General features: G+C 42.1%; 4 protein-coding genes and 2 long non-coding RNA genes across 6 annotated transcripts; 2 read left to right on the forward strand and 4 right to left on the reverse strand.

The window, feature by feature from the left end:
* Nucleotides 1-596: 596 nt before the first annotated feature.
* LOC136532020 (uncharacterized) lies at nt 597-2343 on the forward strand (the record flags this gene model as incomplete). The annotated part of the gene is made up of 3 exons (XM_066524657.1): nt 597-1347; nt 2158-2275; nt 2336-2343. Coding segments are annotated over 3 exons (877 nt in total), but the record flags the coding sequence as incomplete, so codon positions are not given.
* A 1739-nt stretch (nt 2344-4082) lies between these two features.
* Nucleotides 4083-4886, reverse strand: LOC136532018 (uncharacterized). The gene is made up of 3 exons (XR_010778155.1): nt 4610-4886; nt 4469-4544; nt 4083-4380 (listed from the first exon to the last, which is right to left on the reverse strand). It is a non-coding gene; the product is annotated as an uncharacterized lncRNA (long non-coding RNA).
* Nucleotides 4887-5582: 696 nt separating this feature from the next.
* LOC136532019 (uncharacterized) lies at nt 5583-6146 on the reverse strand. The gene is made up of 3 exons (XR_010778156.1): nt 5934-6146; nt 5714-5857; nt 5583-5634 (listed from the first exon to the last, which is right to left on the reverse strand). It is a non-coding gene; the product is annotated as an uncharacterized lncRNA (long non-coding RNA).
* A 6204-nt stretch (nt 6147-12350) lies between these two features.
* Nucleotides 12351-13593, forward strand: LOC136532015 (uncharacterized). The gene is made up of 4 exons (XM_066524654.1): nt 12351-12875; nt 12955-13020; nt 13102-13440; nt 13519-13593. The coding sequence occupies exons 1-4, from the start codon at nt 12351-12353 to the stop codon at nt 13591-13593; spliced, it is 1005 nt and encodes a 334-aa protein (XP_066380751.1).
* A 908-nt stretch (nt 13594-14501) lies between these two features.
* Nucleotides 14502-16379, reverse strand: LOC136532016 (CBL-interacting protein kinase 32-like). Its single transcript, XM_066524655.1, has 8 exons — nt 16352-16379; nt 16137-16222; nt 15938-16060; nt 15731-15841; nt 15433-15591; nt 15238-15294; nt 15078-15152; nt 14502-14898 (listed from the first exon to the last, which is right to left on the reverse strand). The coding sequence occupies exons 1-8, from the start codon at nt 16377-16379 to the stop codon at nt 14821-14823; spliced, it is 717 nt and encodes a 238-aa protein (XP_066380752.1). The 3' UTR covers nt 14502-14820.
* Nucleotides 16380-16389: 10 nt separating this feature from the next.
* Nucleotides 16390-18627, reverse strand: LOC136532017 (protein FAR1-RELATED SEQUENCE 5-like). The gene is made up of 2 exons (XM_066524656.1): nt 16504-18627; nt 16390-16425 (listed from the first exon to the last, which is right to left on the reverse strand). The coding sequence occupies exons 1-2, from the start codon at nt 18625-18627 to the stop codon at nt 16390-16392; spliced, it is 2160 nt and encodes a 719-aa protein (XP_066380753.1).
* Between the last annotated feature and the right edge of the window lie 1586 nt (nt 18628-20213).

Below are 20213 nucleotides of genomic sequence, written 5' to 3' on the forward strand. Positions count from 1 at the left end.
CCTCCGTTGGTGTCTTCAATTAGTAATATTAAGATTAAAGTAGTTTAATTTATGACAAAAGCAAAGTGAAGGGAGGAGGGGGTGAACTGGAAACATGATAGTACTATGTCTCGCGCTTTGACGTTAATAGGCTTGCGTCAGCACGATGCTAGTATTTTAATTTGAATATTGTTCGGTGAGGGGAAGAATATTGTTCGTTAATTAATACAGTTAAGCGTCGTGATCAGGATTTGAGGTTGTGTTATCACGATGAAACCTCCACATTCTTCTTGTTTCCAAAGATAATAGAGAATTTTTACAATGGTTGTCGGAAAATGGATGGCTCACGAGAGCCGATCCGACGGCTAAAAAGACAGAGGAACCAATTAGATAGGCACAAAGTGCATACTAAATGGTGGGACCATATGCACTAAGTGCATACTAAAATTGGTGGGATCAGCCCTTAAGAAAAGAGGGGATAATTCTTTTTTCGAAATTGTTTTATGTAATTAAGGGTAGAATAGTAAATTTATAATAGTAAAATAATCTTTGAGTAGTATATGAATAATTGAAGTAGTATAGTTTGTAAAATGTTTATTTCTCGAATTCAACCTTAGCCACTCTCGTCTGTCTGTTTGTTCTTCCTTCGTGTGTGCTGTGGCGGCGTTGGCTGCTAGGGCGAGGGCGAGGGCGAGGGCCAGGCAGGGCTGCGGCGGCGCCGACTACCAGGGCGAGGGCAAGGGCGGCCAGAGCATGCGAAGCTTCTCACCAGTCTCCGGCGAACGGCGGCACCGCGTAGATCCGGGAAAGACGGTGGAGGAGGCGAGATCCGGGCCCGGCGGCGGCGGCCGACCCAGCTGCCGGGAGGGTGCGGGCGGCGTGGTGCGCGCGTCCGCGGCGGTCCGAGGTTGCTCAAATCGGCCGCCACAAAGACGGTGGAGGAGGCGAGATCCGGGACCGGCGGCGTCCACGGTCCCGTTCGTCGCGCTGGGGGGCGGTGGGTTCCTGGAGCGGCCCGTGAGCGCGCTGGGGGTGCTCCTCCTCGTGCTCTCCCTCACGGGCCTCGCGGGGGCACTCTGCCTCGCCTCGTGCCTCCTCTGGCTCTTCCTCCTCATCCTGCTCCTCTTCGCCTTCACCGTATTCGCCTTCGTCGTCACCAACCGCGGCGCCGGGTGGGTCGTCTCCGGCAGGGGGTACAAGGAGTACCGCCTCGGGGACTACTCCACCTGGATGCAGAGGAGGGTGGAGGACTCGCAGAACTGGGCCAAGATCCGGAGCTGCCTCCAGGACGGCGAGGTCTGCCAGAAGCTCACGGCCAGGAAGGAGACTGTCGCCCAGTTCGTCAACAGCAACCTCTCCCCGATGCAGGTACATACACCGATTCCCTAGTTCTTAAGTTATCCACGTTGTAAGTATTTTTGGATTGTTGAATTTGTATAGAATTGCTGATTTTGTTCTGCATTTCACTTCATGAGCCAAATGTTCACTAAATATAGGAGTTCTGTCAGTTTTGTCTAGCAATCACTGCATTAAACCTGCAATTTCTTATTGATCTGAACCTGCAATTTCTTATTGATCTGAGCTTGATTGGCTTGGTCATCTCGAAGTGATGTTAGCCTGTGACGAGTCGAGCCCACTTAGTACTTTGAACCCTCTCACATAGTTCAAAAAGCTCTGGCTCTGTCAAACAAAGAGGTTGTTGATAAAGCCATCTATCCTTCCAGAATCTAGTGAGGTTTCCATTTTTCATACAGATGTCGGTACCCATCAGATAGATATCCTTGACTTTAAGCAAATCAGACCAAACAGAAGAATCTGTTAACCGATGAGATACACTATGAATTGTATCAATATTTGAAATTGAGTATCTTAATGCTTTTACTGATATGCATTACAATCCTTTTTTAGCCAGAGAAGTCATGCCATCTTAATGTTTTTTGTTCAAAGTTTGACATAGAAAAAAGAGTTACCAAGGTTGCTCCTCTTTCTAAATGCATATGTAGTGTTTTTTTACCAGTAACAGCCTACCCAGCGTGCTTGGATAGTAGGCTTTATTGCTATTGTTTTGCTATTAGCACTTGTGGGTTGTGGCAAGAATTTTCATTAGAGTTCACTAGACCAAATATACATTGGAAATAATAGTAACATATTATCTTTACCTTTTTCCTGTTCTTTTAGGTAGAGTTACAAGTGTTTCGTAAGGAATTGGATAGATCTGAAAGTTTTACTGTGTCAATACCTGCACACACTGGTGGTGCAATGCCGGCATCTAGCTATTCAGATCAAAGCTTGACAGGTATCTCATATTTCTATACTTTCATTTTTTTTCTAAATAATTTTACATGGTAATCTGCAGGAAGTTAGGAATTGTATTTCTTGTTCTGTAGAGACGGGACTCCCTCTTAAAAGATGATTAAATCTTTCATAAGGATAACCTGTTTGATTGAGTTTTCATGAATTTTACTAGGCAAAAGATCATCAGGGGTATACTTTATTTTTCTGCAGAAGATGATGCACTTCTGTGCCTGAACACTGAAAAAACCAGGCTATCTCCACAGTGCACTACTAGTAGCAAGACAGTTACCATAGGGCAAAGTGAAGAAGAAACGTAAGAGTTGAGCAAGGATAAGGATATTCAACATATTAATATAAGAGGTGAAGAGCTTTTTAATCTTTTTTTGAATGATTTCTTTCTCTGATGCAATTTTGTGACGATTTTGTTGGATCTTTGAATAGAAGAGAAGCATCCTGAATCTCGGAGCATGTATTCTGAAAATGGCAGCAGAAGTTTTGGAATGCACATATAGGTCGGGTTTACTTGTTGACTTGGGCCGCGGTTGGTGGTGATTACAGGAAGAAAGATGCAGGTCATCATCTAGATCCAGGGTGCCAACCGGGAGATCAGATGCACTTGTGCAACTTCTGATGAAAGGCCGTCCAGGCGGTCCAGTCCGTAGAGCATAGTGTAGCTTCATGATGTGGTGAAGCTAAAGCTAACTGTAGAGGAGGCCCCGCATGACACGGCACATTATTTTGTAGCAGTTCGTTGACAGATTTAAAAAAAAGCCATGTTGTGTTGTGTTTAGGCTGGTCCAGGATCTGTGTCTCCCTCGCCTGCTAGTAGTACGTAGTAACCAGCAGCATGGGTTTGATGTGAGTATGTGAGCATGGTGGTTTGTAGAAAGGTGTTTGCTGCACTTGCACTTGATCTATGTGTATAATACTCCTAATTATACATCTCGCTTCGTTGAGAAATGAAAGTAGTAATTATTATTGTCATGGACCTGGGAAAAAACACCAAGCTGGGCCTCGGCGGATGCTGGAGAGGATCAGAGCAGAGCTTCTTTGCTCGACTGTTCACCATAGAGTACATGGACCTCGCCGAGCAGGTGGTGCCTTTCCTTCTTTTTTCGCTCTATATGATCAGTCATCCTCATTATCTAAAAAAAATGATCAAGGTGCTGCTAACACATTTACTTTACTCGCCTTCTCAGTCTCTACAGGCCCTTAAGAAGATCTCTCTGGAGCACCCAACGGCCTGTTTGCGAGCTGGTGCGCTAATGGCTGTTCTATCGTATCTTGACTTCTTCTCCACTGGGGTTCAGGTTGAGTCCTCTGATCTTCTTTCAGCCGTTCTTGTCTTGTGCACAGTTTGCATCTACTTACACCTCTTCCCATGGGGGCATATGTTTGTTGTAGAGGGTAGCCTTGTCTACCGCCGCAAATATCTGCAGGAATTGCTAAAGAAAATGTTTGACTAAGTATTTGCGCCTGAACACACATGAATTTAGTTCAGCACATCGTTTAGGTCTGAACACACATCGTTTTAGTCATCTGGACAAACTAAAGATCAAATATAGCTTACTAAATAGACAGCACATTAGTTCTAAAAAGGCCTAAAAGGGCTGGTCTGCTGTTTCCCTGGATGCTTAGCCCTTTGAACTCGTTTAGCGATAGATTCGCTACTAAATTCATCTGCGACAGTAGGAGGAGTATTGCCAACTAATTTTGTTGGCAGTCGTCCTCTTTTCCTATTTTGAGCTCCTGTTCCTTTCGTTCCTTTCCCTCCTTTTGTTCGTTTCCCTTGTTTCGTGCTAGCCTCAGGGTTTGGAGTTTTAGTCTCTATTATTTGAACATCGCTTGAATTTTCAGCCTGTTCGTGCTGGCGTTGTTCGTCCGGATTGTTTGCATAGTACTCTTCCTCCTAAGAATCATCAAGAAAAATGTTAGACCCAGCATATTTTGTACAGTCTGGTATAAGTTGATGCATCTGGATCATTTTTAATATGAATTAAAAGTTCAGACCGTGATAGGATTTTGGTACGATTGTTGTCGTCTCATGTTGCGATCAGAAAGGAGCAACCTCGTGCATATTCTCCGTTTGAATCCTTGCATTTGTGTCTATACAAGTGAAAATTGTACACTATCATAGAACAATTATTGAATGAGTCTGTAGATATTTGGAATTAACAAGGATTGTAAGACTCACGTTTGTGAAATGAAAGGCCATTTTTTCTCCATCCCATGCTAGCATATAAAATATTATGAACGCCCCGCATGAATGACTGCAATGAACATAAGAATTAGTAATTTAAGTAGAACATTAATGTAGAAAAGGGAAAAGGAGTACCCGTCTGTTTGTTGCGGTATGTTATGATAAGGAATTCGTTTCCAGGCGTGCAAGTTAACCAAGCCATCGTTGCCCGAAGAATCAATGCATTCTTGTATGCTTTCCACCTAGTGGATGGTGAGATAGATGTTAAATTTGATCGAACTGTAATTGTAATTGAATAGGTGGTACGTGTTACGTTGTACTTACCAATGCTTTCTCTTGGTTTTCATCTCGGGTTGAGGCTAAGGAGTTAAGTAGCTGGACCTCTTTCTTTATAAAATTTAGCACTAGTAGAGCCCAGTGGTTTTTGTTTATATGGAGAGGCACGAAAACCTGAAAAAACTTTGAAAATCAGTATTACATACCAAATGCGGATATTATCCTGAAAAATAAATACGGATATTATCCTGAATGCAAATGTCAAGTAAAAGTGTCCAAACAAAATCAGTATTACATACCAAATGCCTTCGAACACATTTGTTGGCAATTAACTTCTTAAATGTCAGTCGTTGGTCACCCAGTTTATCTGTAGCCAACTTCCTGGCTTGAAAAGTTGTTATGAATGATGCCTCTTCAGTCTCCACGTTGCTGAAATCAACATAGGCATTTATGACCTGCAAAGGGTGGAGTTATTAGTACATAGTAGGTGTTTGCATGTTATTGTGGACAAAAATGACCTGAAATCAGTTTACCTCATCTAATATAAAGCCATCTGTGAAATTAGGGCGTAGCTGTTTGGCTGTAAGAACATGGTCACCTATTTGTACAACCTTAGCATGGTCGTAACTCATTAGTACGAAGCATCCGGCTTCTGTGTCTATTGGACTCACTTTGTAATCATTGTCGACAATTGGCTTTCTTGGTGTGATGTGTGTAGAGGCGTCGCCTTGGTGTTGTGTGGAGGGGCTGTTCTGCTGCTGCGTGTTCTTTTCCATCTTAACTTTTGTTCCAGTGTGTGCTTCAGCATTGATTCTCGCCAGTGTATGGGAGAAATGCAGTGGGCCACCTGGTTCTGACTTCTTGACTAGTATCTGTGGTGATTCCTGTAGTTTGTATTTTGTGTTAAATTCCAAAATATCAAATCCAACATTAGACAAAGCAACTGAAGCCACATTTGCATACCCGAACTTGTGCAGATGTAGGCATAGATAACCGAACTTGCGAAGATGTAGCCATAGACGGCTGACCTTGTGCAGATGTAGGCGTAGATGGGTCAACAATACTTTGCAGTAGCTGAAGGATTTGTTGTTGTACCTGTTGTGTTTTCTGTTTTTTTTTTGAGAAATTGTGTTAGACAATGAAGCACGGATGGGAACCGAAAATGAGTACTCACGCTGGTTACCTTGATATCCATTTTCATTTGTGCAGTATCATCTTCTATCTTGCTCACCCTAGCTTCCAGTCTGTTGTCCAGCCTTTTCTCCTTTCTAATCTTAGCTAACTCCTCGTTTTGTGATAATATTTTCCTATCATATTTGTGGTCTATATCCATAATTTTTTTTTCCATTGCTAGTGCAATGTCCGTTTGGCTGTTGTTCGCCCATTCTTCAAGGAATTCCTTCTTCATAAATAGGAAAGAATGAATTAGGCACACAAACGAGGTTGTCTACATAAATAGTTGTGATACATACTTGTTCGTTGCTTAGACCCTCCTCGCGTGTTGGCGCCTGTTCTGACATTGATGTTTCTGTTTTTATATTTTTTGGCTTGGTGGTCTGACCAGTAGTGCGCGTCATAAGCTGGAAACAATTAATAAGATAGTTAGGATTTATGCGTATGAACAGCAGTATATTGATGGTATGTTTCGAAACTTACAGTTCCTCCATCTAGGCCGGCCTGATTAAAAGCATGCCATCGAAGACCAGCATTGTCTTCAGTCCACCTCGCCATCAGTGGTGGTTGGATTGTCTCGTAATTGATCCCGTACTTGGTGTATGCAATGACGCGCTCCCAGTACCAAAACTATTAACACAATGAAAAAAATACATAAGACCAAAAGTAAACATTGTTTATAGGTGGTTGTAGCGTATAGAACTGACCTGCAGCAAAGTCAAATTGCCCTGTATGTTGGCTCGTTTCTTAACTATGTAATTATTACATGAGGTTAATAAATGGGTCAGAGTGAATTGGCCCCAATTGAATTTTGGAATGTCTGATACTTTTCTAACCACGGGTAGATAACTAGCTTTAACATAGGGCTTCACGGTTGGTGCTAGAATGACACCAATTGTGAACAAGACAAATATTCTATAGAAGTCATCATCCGGAGTGCCCTGATTTCATCATCATTTGTTTCAACTTGCTTATCGTGAGAAGGTGGTCTGCATCTTCATACCTCTTCATCAATTCAATGTCCACTTTTTTGTCTTCATCTTTGACCTCCTCTTGGTTTACATGTCTAAAAACATCTATGCCTTCAATCCGGAGTCCCATTATGTCCCTGACATCCTCTAGATAAATAGGAACATTCTTACCACATATAAAAAAGCATTGGTTGCTGATTTCGTATCTGTTTGCAATTTTGTCAATCATTTGTCTTCTGAGACACGTCCCTGGCATACGAAGCAGCCCCCCAAATCCCATAGACTTAATAGCATCCTTGTGGTCGCTCGATAATGCTTTTACAGCGTTTACAAAACTCACAGATGAGTTTATTAAATGCATATATTTCTGCAATAACCAGTTGGTCGATGATAAGTTGCTAACAATGCAAAGGCAACTTGCACAAAAATAGGAACTGGATATTGGATATGGAAATTACCTGCTTCTTTGTCCCTCCCTGCACTTTTTGAGTATGAACCATGCTACCACTGTCAACTGCATCAAATGATGTGAATAAGAAATGTTGATAATGAATGTTGCAGTTGTAATCTGGTTATGTGCAAAAATAGGTTTTCACTAATTATAGAGTTTCACTGAGTCTGTTTTTATTTTGAAGGATAGTAGCAATGCAACAGCAGGCGAGGAATACCAGTTCTACCACAGTGATAGCAGCAGTGCATTGGTAAATTTTCAGACTTATTTAATCTTTTGACTTTATAGATTTTAGTTTGTAAAGATCAATTCTTTTGCAGATGGAATAACAGTGCAAGTAGGGATTGTTTGTGCCTGGAAAAAGGAATGCTGCAATGTTTGTGCCTGGAAAAAGGAATGCTAATCCTTCTAACTATCATAGCGTGGGCGTCCCAGATATCAATGGCGATTCGCTGCACGCGAGCCTGGGGCTGCCTCCCGCGCTCGCCATCGACACAGCGCGTGTCGGGAAGCTCCAGATGAGGTTAAGATAAGATGTCGCCACCCTCCCGCTTGTAACTCTCTGTATATCAGCTGCCTTGCTGTTTCTCTCTCTGGAGTCGCATTGTTGGCAGATGCTTGCCCACGCTGCAGTCAAGTTGCCAACGTTTGATATGTTCCGGTGAATTTTGTTTCCCACCTACTCTAGTTGTACTTCGTGGGCAATAGAATGTGGTAATTGCGTTGAACTTGGGATTCTGACTGACAGTCGCGGTAGACTGTCTTCTCAGCTAAGCAAATTAGAGTTGTACAGTCGCAGTTGTGTTAACACGATGGTTCCATGAAGTTATTCTTTGTATTAGCTCCGCATTCATGTTACATTTCCTGCACTCTGTTCAATATTGGAGTCTTATGAGCTTGATTTTCCTTTCTTCAGTTGTTGACTGAAGTTGCTTTCTAAGAAACTAATATTTGGTATCTTTTGCAGGTTCAGTTAGTGGTTCATTGAAGTGAAACTGTATTGCTATCTTCAACTGCTGGGGCCATGGCCTACGAGATTAGTGAAATCAAAAGTAATGTTTTATTTTCAATTAAGATTGTTACTTAGTAAAAGTAATCCATGTGCTTTCATTAGCCTTTCCTTTATTTCTCAAACTTGCAGGCATTAGCCTTGCCTGTTTACAATTTAATAATAAACTACCAGAACTCTCGTTCTACATTGATTACTGAAAAGACTGTTGCTATATTATAGTTGTCACTTGTTCATATTTGTTGATCTCATCTATTTGCCTCTTTAAGTTGAAGTACTAATAGTTTCTATTTTATTCCGCATGTTTCAATGTGAAGAGATTGGCATAGGTCTCGTGGGGTTTGGCATCCTATTCTCATTCCTTGGTGTTATCCTTTTCTTCGATAGGGGCTTGTTGGCTCTGGGTAATGTATGATACTACAATTCTCAATCCTTGTCTTGTATTACTACGTATCTAATGAATACTCTGACTCCTTCTGGTCTCACTGTTTATGTCGTGATTTCATTTATTTATGTCGTCAGTTACAGCTATCGTGTGAGCAGTTTGTAATTGTACTTCTTTCTGTTGTCTTTTTTAGCACTGCGTCATCTCCATCATCAGCAACTAATAGTGATTAGTTGGAAAATAACAAGGCAAACTTGGAAGTGGGCGCCGATCTATCCTACTGCCCGAACAAACACAAATTCATACATCTAATCACTGGAATAGGGATGCATCACTTACCAGTAATCTTTGACTCATTTTGAACCCGGTTGCCGATTGGAGTACGGAGCTGGCCTCCATCTGCCGCCGTATCCATGGTGCCGATTCCAGACGATGGACTCGGCTGGCCTCTGTATTCTGTCGTAGCCATTGCTGTTTCAAATCAGGAAAATTACTCTTTACTGTTCGTCTCTATATGTTGACACTAATGCTCTCTCGTAGTCTCACAAATCAGAAGCCATGTGTAATAGCAGTACATCTTAGTACTAATTGCAATGATGTTTATGTGGCACAATAGCAGTACATGGTTTTCGTCCTTGAATCGTGGAGATCGTCGTAGTAGCACAAATGCATACATCAAATGAATATGAAGGAGAGATGTATATCAGTTACCTTCGATCCTGGTGCCGTTGCCAGGAGATGAATTACTGTGCCGTCTTCTTTCTCCTGTGCCGCCGAGGGAAACTGCCGAAAGAAACTGAGAACGGAGAGAAGTACGCTGGTTGTTGAGATCCTATAAATTAGGAAAGTGGAACTGAAATGGCCACGGTGAGAAGAGAGGGTAAGCCGCTATTGGGCCATATTGGGCCGACGTGGCTCGCATGACCAGCGTGCTGCCTTTGCCGATGATACATGCTCCCGTTCGTCAAAACCTGCACGCACGCACGAATAGCATCATCAGTCGTCGTACATCGCAGGAACGAACAAAGAAGGTAGCATGTATCATGCAGTCACGTGTACGTCGCAGGAACGAACAAAGAAGGTAGCATGCATCATGCAGTCACGTGTACGTGCACGAAAGGCTACTATGTATCTACCGCTGTACGTCTACGTGTACGTGTACGTGCCAGTGTTTCACGGGCACGGCTTGGGGCTAGCTACTACATACCTAGGTAGTTGATCGTACGTATGTACTCCGTACGTGCTAATTACGTGTCGTAAGCTCGATCGTGTTTGACGGATGGTTGTTGATGTTGACTGATCGATTGAAAAAGATCTCGAGTAATAGTAAGCAGATCGAGGTTCGTGCTATATAAAACGAGACTGCATACCAAGTTGTTGGTCATGACGTAGCACTATCAGTACGACACCACGACATGTACAATAGCAACTGAACCGAGTTGTTGGTCATGCCGTGGCATTATCAGTACGACGCCCCGACATAGTAGTATTTGCCATTTTTTATCATTTATTTAAAAAATAATTTTCTTCCTTAAAAAAATTAAAAATAAATTTATCAACTTACATTTTAGAATGGTTTCCTAATTCTTGAAAAAAAACATATCCCTCTATTTTGTCCCTATATATATGCCTATATGATGGCAACTGAACCAATAGGCCTAACATGATAGGAACTAAGCCGCTATTGTCACGTGACGTCCGAGTAGGACTAACATGGCAGTAGGTGGACACGATCGGGCACTCGATGGCATATGACATGGCACTCGATAGGACGAGACTGCAGGCGAAGTTGTTGGTCACGACGTGGCACTATCAGTACGCCACCACGACATGTACCTACGTGTGAGACTACCAAGTTGTTGGTTATGACGTGGCACTATCAGTACGCCACCACGACATGTACCTACGTGTGAGACTACCAAGTTGTTGGTTATGACGTGGCACTATCAGTACGCCACCACGACATGTACCTACGTGTGAGACTACCAAGTTGTTGGTTATGACGTGGCACTATCAGTACGCCACCACGACATGTACCTACGAGTGAGACTACCAAGTTGTTGGTTATGACTGATAGGCCTAACATGAACCAAAGTGAACTGATCACTCTTACATGTACTCCGAGTGTACTAATATGCTTAACATGATAGGAAAGTGAATCGATCGGTCTCATGTCTTTCTAGAGTGATGAACCACTAGGCATAACATGATAGGAACTAAGTCGCCACTTGCACGTGTCGTCCGAGTGCACTAATAGACCAACATGATAGTAATTTGAACCAAACACTCTAACCATGTGTTTTTTAAAGTGTGAACGCGAGTTTTTCTTATTTTTAAGTTCTGGCTTTTTATTAGAAATTAGTAGCGTAACTCAAAACAATTAGCATGGATTATGGATGAGGAAAAGATTGTGGAGGGTGAAAAATAAATAAAATACATAGAATGTGGATATGAATGGTGATAGCCTCCGTAGCGGCAGATATATAAAAGAATTAAATTTTAAAATAAATGGTGGCAAAAAAAATTGTTGCCACGGGCCAGCATCAGCTAGGTTGGGTTCGACCACGAAGGGAGCCCAGCCAGGCCGCGCCAACCCAATTGGCCCAGGTAACGAGTGAGAGTAGGTATTGTGTAGTTCGATCGCTGCTACTTCTACGGTTCTTTTATGCTGCGTTTTTGCGTGGTCAGCGAGCGAGGTGGGACTAAACTAGTGCAGATGGCTGACTGCCTTATTCAATTGGATTTGTTGGGCCATGACCTGATGGGCAGGCCCGGTTACAGGTCCCTTCTTCCCCGCTGAGCCGCATCAACCGGGTGAATCCACCGCCGGCCGATCCGTCGAACGCACCCGCACCCCCCGAGGTTCCCCGCGCCCGTGCCAATAAACAGTAGGCCCAGAGCACCGCGCCGCCCCCTTTTAACCCTAAAGGAGCCGCCCCGAGCACTAGCCCTAGGCCGCGCAACGCCATAGCCGCCGCCCGGAGCTCTACCCGCCGCCGCCGCCGCTGATCTCCGCCTTCACCGCGTCACCGGCGTCTAGAACCCTCCACGACCTTCGCAGCGAGGTGAGCAATCCGTTGGTGCCCGCCCCGCCCTCTCTCTCGCTCTCTCCCGTGCTGTTTTTGAACTCCAGCAAGTGATGATGTGCTTTTCCTTTCTCCCGTGGTACTTGTTTCAGATCAGTATAGGCATGTTTCATGAATATATTGTTGCTATAGTATTCTTGATCCGTTATATTTGTAATCTTTGGATTAGATGGATCTTGACCACTACCTGGATTTAGGCATCTAGTTACCCGCATAGGCTACAATGGTGGAATCACACTAAGCAACATGCTCTGAAACTTAGACTGATGGAATCACACTAACCAAAATGGAAATCTTCCCACTGAGTTCTTCCCCACAATCCATGGTAGGTTGATGGCATCATGGGATGCGACCGTGATAACAAAAGCAACAATACTGAGTGCTTTATTTTCCTGTTTACACGCTTTCTTTGTCAATATATCATGCAAGTTCAGTTCTTCCCTCATGCATTTATCACTGGTTGGTCAAGTACATGTATGCTGTTCTGATGGATTTACGAAACTGCTACATCAAACTTCAGGTACCATGGATCTTGCAAACCACCTCAAGGAGTGGGACGAGATGGGTACCAAACTAAAGGCGGACTTCGAGGATATGAAATTGAAGTTACAGCTTGACCGTTCCGACGCTGACATCAGAACAAAACAAGTGCGACAACAAAATGAGCGGTACATAATTTCTCAGCGAAAACTGCTGGACGAAGGGTCAACCATTGAGCAGAATGACGTTGCTGTGAGAATGGAGGTCGCACTGGGTCGCTTGTTGAAGCAAGCGTTACATGATCAGCGTGCTGCCTTTGCCGAGAAGATGAAGCAGGAACGCGCCGTCTTAAATCAATCCTTATCAAAGGTCCTTGAAGAAGTTGCTGCCAACATAAAGAAAGAGCGAGCCAACGTTGACTCCATGATTAAGCAGGCAGGGGAACAAATGGATAAGGAGTTGGAAAATGAGCGCTCAAAATTGAAGTCAATGATTCAGTCCTTGATCGAACAAGAGGAGGGCCGGTCCTTGATCCAAGAAGAGGAGGTCCGTGCCAACATGAATGTAGAGGTAACTACAGTATGCTAGTATTTCATATTTTGCATTACATAGATAGCCATTTGAACACCTCGAATCTTTACACTTTCAGGTACAAGATGGGATCTACATACCACGGAAATACATGCATATATTATTGGACAACGAGTGTGGACCGGTATATGAAATTTTTGTACAGTATCCGTGTAAGAACTCCGTGTGGCCAAATTGTCCTTATTCGTCTAATCTATACATGCAGGATGTTGTAATGCGATTTATCCTTCACTCAGTTAAGGAACTTTATTCGGATATGAAGAAGTACTACGATAGTCGAGAAGAATTAGGCCAGTTTACAATTGTAAAACCAGCCACTTCTGTTGAGTTTGTCACGATGTTGGGGGCTTTGAAACCTTTTGGATACAGAGGAGACGGACAGTTGTATTACCTCAATCCTGCTCCTGGGAGTCAGCCATCAACTGGGTTAGTACACATTGACGGACAAGAAGAGGTAAATGAATTGGTGCTTGCTCATGAAAAAGAGGAGACTAAAATTTGTCATCTGTACCTAGTGAAAGGATGTAACGACGATTTGTACGGCGTGAGTATTGGTTCCTCTCCACAAAAAAAACTACTTCATACAATCATATATGTATAACATGACAGCAACTTAATGCAGGACATGTCGGACATGGAAACAGACTACAATGAGGAAGAAGAACAAGGCTACTTTGATGAAGAAGAACAACGTTGACTCCATGATTAAGCAAACAATAATGATTGGTATCTGGGAAAGAAGAAGAAGAAGATGGGCTTTCACTGAGTGCAGACTTGTTTTCATTTTTTTTAAGACTTTGCAGACTTGTTTTCATGAACCTGCCTGCCTGTGTTAGTTGCGTTGTTGGAAATTAATCGACTTATGGCGTCATCTTTTGTGGCTGTATCATTTTTCTTGCACAGTTTTGTTGCTTGTAAAGAGTGAATCACATGTCACTGACTGTTTTGTATGAGCAGGGCCAGAGAGACTTGAAAGAACTGCACTGGCACCCACAGATACCGTCATTGATCATATCAACGGCAATTGACGGCTTCAACGTGTTGATGCCTACCAACATTGATACAACCATTCCTGGCAACACTGATACAGCAATGGCATCTGCTGAGCCATAGGTGTTTCTGTTAGCAGGGCTCCCAGCTTATAATTCCAGGTTTATGCAGTGGTGTATCCTGAGTGTTAGTTCGCATTTGTGTTGAGTGTGTTATGTTCGAGCATGATGGGAAAATTATGGTTGGCTAACATTCTATGATATATGATAAGATTTAATATGTGCATGCTTTTGCCAGCATCTAGGATGGTAGTTGACCCAGCATATATCAAGTTATCAACCGATGGTTGCTGCATGATAGCATAGACAAGAAGGACGACAGCCTTCGTAGAGCGTGGTTGGCAGTCTGTTGCCGGCTTTGTTCGTTTTGGAAAATTCGGCAGCCGCTCATTTGTATATGCTGTTTTTTATAACAAACTTCATCGCATTTAAGAATAGCGTACAGAGAGGAGCCTAAAAGAAAAGGCTCCCAATTTACAGAGACAAGCCTAAAAAATGAAATGATGGCCAAATACAAATATCAATGAGTTTGCCCCTTTTTTTTCCTTCATTCAGAATGCATGGAAAGTGCCGGAAAATGGGGCAGCATAGAAAGAACATACTTGGCTTCTACATTTCACAGTTTCCTGATCATATTATTGCAGCTTACAACATGACTTATAGGCATATAGATTTACAAAACTCACCATATTCACAAAACCAACTGGATAGCATAGGCTTCATCCCGGCTACGAGCAATGCAATCTCAAAAAATGCCAAGCCACCCACTGGTACACAGAGCGCAGTGAACAAAACTGCAGACCCAGACTACGAAAGCAAAATTTGCTTGGAAGATGGAACACAAATAGTTTGCCATCTTCCTTCCCAAGTGGATGCTAAGAAGCAGGTTGCATTTGCAGATCTTCAGATTTCCAGACAACGTCCTTTAAGGTCTTGGAAAGGTTCTTGTAGAACTGCAGTAAAATAACAGTTAAGTAACAATATTGTTCAGAGGAAAGATGCTAAAGTTCCTCCTAAATAAGAAAAGGCACTAAAAGAAAAAAAATGTAACATTGTGAATTTCAGTAACTTCTTCAGTACATTAATACGTGTGTTTCCATTTGTTGGCATGATCTTTGCATGCAAGGTATACCTTTTGGAATTCCAGAGTGTCACCTTTTGCTTTTCTTACTTCTACCATATGAAGAGAGGGTGCAACTTGCAGTATCTGAATGAAAAATACATAATAAATGTTAGGTACAACCCTACAAGAAGTTTTCTTAGACTATTTGCAGTTCATGATTTTTTATAACCTCGGTAGCAACATTGAGGTTTCCCTTCCTCCCTGCTTTTACTTTCTCGAGCATCAACTGGTCACACAATAAAAGAGAACTTCAGAATGGCGGGCGCAGAATGATCTTTTTAAAGCTTTAGTACTTATTATCAAGAAGTCAGGACTTCAAGAATATATCAAAATAATCAGTTATTATAGAGTTGCAGGGAGGAACCTTGTAATTTTTCTTCTGAACACCAGATCCTAGAGGTTTTGCAGCTTCCTCAATCTTGCGTACAATTTCTTTCGGTGGACATTTTGATGTGAACCTTGTTTGTCTTTTGAATTCCTCTAAAGTAAGTTGCAGAAGCATGATAATTAGAAAAAAAATAAACTAAGAAAACCAAAGGAAATTCAAGTTCATATAACAGCCATGAGGCTATGTCCTTAGAAAATCATGGTGACTTAAGCTTGTCACACATTTCACTTTCAACATTCGAGGTTACTATAGAGGAGTCAGGAGCATTTCATACCTGCTCCGAGTCAAATAGGTTCCCAAGATTTAGGCCTGCTGATCTTGAAATCAGTTCAAATGCATTCAGAGCTACGGGTTCTTCTTCTTTCTTCTCTGTCACGTGGTGCTCCTGAATGAGGTCAAATAACAATTGGAAAAGTAGCCTGTAAGTCATATCTGTGACATTTTGCATGAGATAGAAAATAGAAATGCACCATTTACTCACTTCTGAATCATTGAAGACTGCATCCACATCATCCAATGGTGTGTCATATTTCTCATCAAACTTCGGGCGCTTGTAGCCCTTTTTGAACCACTCATCCTCCAGTATTTCAGGGATTGTTATTCTCTGCCATGGTTTACCAAAACATTAGTCAGATGTTATGGAGCAAGATAGAATTATGAAGGCTCATCCTTCTTCAAACCAGACTCAGCACATCCTCATGGTGAAGATGAACCACAATCCAGTTGCAACTTTTCCCATAATTCAACACAGAAACAAAAACTAGGTCTGGCAATTATTCCCATAATTCAGCAACTGGTACAATTAGCAGGCTCTCAAGTCCTGAACAAACACAGTTACAAATAGCAACAAAGTCAAGAAGACTACAGTAACAGAGGAAGCCTCTCTACGGATTACAATGATAAGACCACCAGATAAGCCTCATCATTGGCAAATCATATATCAAGCACATCTTCAGGGAGCTTTGATTCCTACAAATGAAGAGGACAAACATCAGTCATAACTACACATGCCTCGCAGATGGCCTGTTTTCAACTTAGATGAACTACCTCTTTTCTTATGGAGCATGTTCGCCGATTGTGACCCTTATCCTTACACAGGCTACATTTGACCTTAGATTTCTTCGTATTTGAAATTGACTTCAATTTTTTCTTTGGGGCCCCTCTTCCAGGCACATGCAAGGGATCCAACACATTACTGAACGCTACAGAAGCAACATCCGGGGCTTGTGGCAGCACCGGACCATATTTCTTTCCTCTGTTATCTCCTTCATTTGGCAGGTTCATAGCAACTTCATCCTGCAGAACGTGTTTCAGCCGCTCATATGATTCAAGTGAACGAGATGCTGCGAAGGCTGCAGCTTGACTGATATTGCGTAGCTCACGGTACCTCTGTAGGCTTTCGGAATAGTCATACATGGTGCTCTTCCTTTTTGGAGGAAATGCACTCTTCGCCCCCATTGTCCACCTTTTCAAAACACAACAGTCTGGAAGCTTGTCTTCATCCAGATCGCCCAATACAAAGAAGATGTGTGAGCAGGGGGTTCCAATCGATTGTAACTTACCACAAGAACAAGAAATTCCCTTCAGATTGCCTTCATCACAAAATTGACATTTGACATAGTACATCATGTCTCCTTTATCCTTCCTGCCAACAATATACTCACTCATATTATCGCCATCTAGAATGTCAATCGAAAAACACTTCTTGGCTGCCTTTATGCTGAACTGCACCGTGGCGAAAATTGTTGGAGTGAACGATTTCACGGCTTCTATCTCAATAATTGAAGCATCTGGTTCTATGCATGCCTCAGATTGCAATGCATCAGTGTCCAACTTTGCCTCATTTGTGCGCAGCCCTGAAAGGCAGTGCTCCACGTGCTTTACCATGTCAAGCAGTGTCATTTTACGATCTAGACGCATATGAAGCCTAGAGTTTAGGCTCTCACTCCGTTGGTTGCTCCTCAGTCCTAAGTAGCACTTACCAGCATGATACGAAGCACACCAGATTTCCCTCATATCATACATCTGATACAACCATGACTCCTTATTTGTAACCTTATGCTTATCCAAAAATTCCTGCCATTTTCTCTCGGTCTCTTCTATGGACCAACAATCATAAAGGAAACTCCTGAATTCATCCTTGACAACATCATCCTTAAGATTACGCACAATGTTCTGCTCAATATGCCATATGCAGAGCCTATGCGATGAATTCGGCCACACCAGCCTGATTGCTCTCTGCATAGCAAGGTCTCCATCAGTGATCACGGAGATCGGATGCTTCTGAATCATGGCCTCGGAAAATGTACTCAGCAACCACACATATGACTCAATATTCTCATGAGAAATAATTCCACATCCAAAAATAACTGTGCTTCGATGGTGATTCACCCCAACAAAAGGAACAAGGGGTAGGTTGTACCGATTAGTTTTGTAGGTGCTATCAAATACAACGACATCACCAAATGCTTCATAATCAAGCAGACATTGACTATCACACCAGAATAGTCCCTTCAGGTGTCCTTCCCCATCAACCATGTACTTGAAAAAGAAATCAGGATCTCTACGCTGAAGTTCCATCAGGTAACTGATGACTGTTTGAGCGTCACCGGCAACAATTGTCTCCGCCTTATAGCGATGGCAGAAATTATACAAGTCCCTTGTTGTACACCCAACCTTATCATACCCACCATACTGCATTTCCAAAATATCCATTATCTTGTGTTTGCGGATCCCAGAACTCTCCATCTCCACAATCTCAGCTTTCTGCTCATCGCTAATTCTTCTATGTGAACGTAGCAGACAAGTAAGCTCTGCTGGCGCCATCGGATGGTTGTGTTCATCGATGAAATCCTTCACATACCACTGCCCTGTGGTCTGATCTCGTGCAATCACAAATTTAGCAAGACATCCAACACGGGTAATATTCCGCGGCTTCCGCTTTTTAATCGCCCTCTTCAGTTGCTTCTCTTCACGGAAACCTTGACGACTGCAAACGAACTTCCGAAGAGTCATCTCATTGTGGCCATTGTCCCACTCACAATAGCTTCTCCTCACACTAAATCCTTTCTCAAAACCGTAGTTGTTATAGAACTGAAATCCTTCTTCTTCAGTAGCAAACAACTTCTTGACAATTTCATTGTACTCTAGCAAAGACTCAAGATCTGACATTTCCTCCTGTACAGATGCTTGTATATTATGCAATAGGGAACAGTAAATTCCAACAAGAAAAGAGATGTGCAAAAACAGTTTTCTTCCAAAGAAGTTTGGCGTAACAACGTCTAAGCTAGCAATATTATATTTGATGATGATGGTAATCTGAGTCTATCTTCTTGTTTGCTTCTTTGAGCAAGTAGATTTTTTTAGAAGCAAGTAGGTAGAAGTTGATATGGTTTTGCAGTATTATATTGTGACAGTAGAAGTAGGCTGATCAGCTTAGTCTAGGGCCTCAAAATTTAAAGGGGAAAACAATAACATAAGTGCATAATACAAAACCATTGAAGTTGTAAATATAGCCACACTATCAATGTAGCACTAAGTATTGAACACAACTTTGAAAGGCAAAAAATCAATAATTTAAATGTGGAAAACAAAGAGCTTCAGTGGGCAGCTACAATCAGTTTGTGGACTGGGAGGTTAATTATACGTAGATACTCACAATAAGTATGCAGATTATATGTAGACTGATGGCGATAGAACTCTAAAAACACAAGCAGTCACTCCATCCAATCTCGTAGCTAATCCAAATAGGAAAATCAAAGAAAATGGTATCAGTTTAAATATTTATGAAACTTTTGAGTGTGATCATGCTGTAATAGTCCTGAAAAGAATTTTTGTGATATAATATTGGAAGGACTATTATGTTGATCCAACATAAACGTTTTTGTGGAACAAGAAATTTCAATGGCCTATGAAGACACTATATATAGTTCACAGGAAATACTGGCAGGTATGAGCTGTGCTGTGTGACTTCATATGCCAAATAAATAGTAGGAACTGAAGATTTACAACTAAAAAGTTGATTTTAAAATTGTTTATCAAGTATCCAGCATGAGCACCAACCGATTGAAAGGATGATGGTGTGTGCCAATCTGGCTGCTGTTTAGTAAAAGAGAAATAGGAGGAAGGTCCATATATTAATTGGGACAGGTAGGTTATCAGAGCTAAAGTTCAAACTGGTGCATACCTCAGTTACTGGGATTACAAAGAGCACCTCCCGTGAACCTACAGCAAAATAGAGAATAGTGAGGCCACAATCTAAAACTATTTCCCCATAAGAATAGTAGTATAAAGCAATATAAGAGAGTGTGAGACAACCATGTACTAAAACAAAGGATGGAATGAGATTTTGAGAAGCATTACTTCTTACTTTATAAGGTGGGTATTCAGTCGTTAATAGCGAGAACTAAAAATAAAATTGGAATCCAAGAATGCAGGTTGCCAAGGTGGCACTCATACAAAACAGCTAACTAATATGATCGGAGTAGGTTACTAAAGTATAGACCAGATCGTTTGGGACTTCACTAACATATTGAGTAAACTATCTAACACAAGGCAAATCGATCCGGTCAATTTCGATTTGGCACTTTTGGGACCCCACTAACACATTGAGTAAACTATCTAACACAAGGCAAACCGATCTGGCCAATTTCGATCTGGCAACACAGCAACCTATGAGGAACACCAAGTGGCTACCCAAATCAAAATTGCACTGCCTGGATCTGAGTATTGCTTGTGCGTCAATATTTGCTTTGCTG

The sequence above is a fragment of the Miscanthus floridulus genome, unplaced genomic scaffold (assembly GCF_019320115.1).
Source record: "Miscanthus floridulus cultivar M001 unplaced genomic scaffold, ASM1932011v1 fs_505_1_2, whole genome shotgun sequence".
Taxonomy (NCBI): Eukaryota; Viridiplantae; Streptophyta; class Magnoliopsida; order Poales; family Poaceae; genus Miscanthus; species Miscanthus floridulus.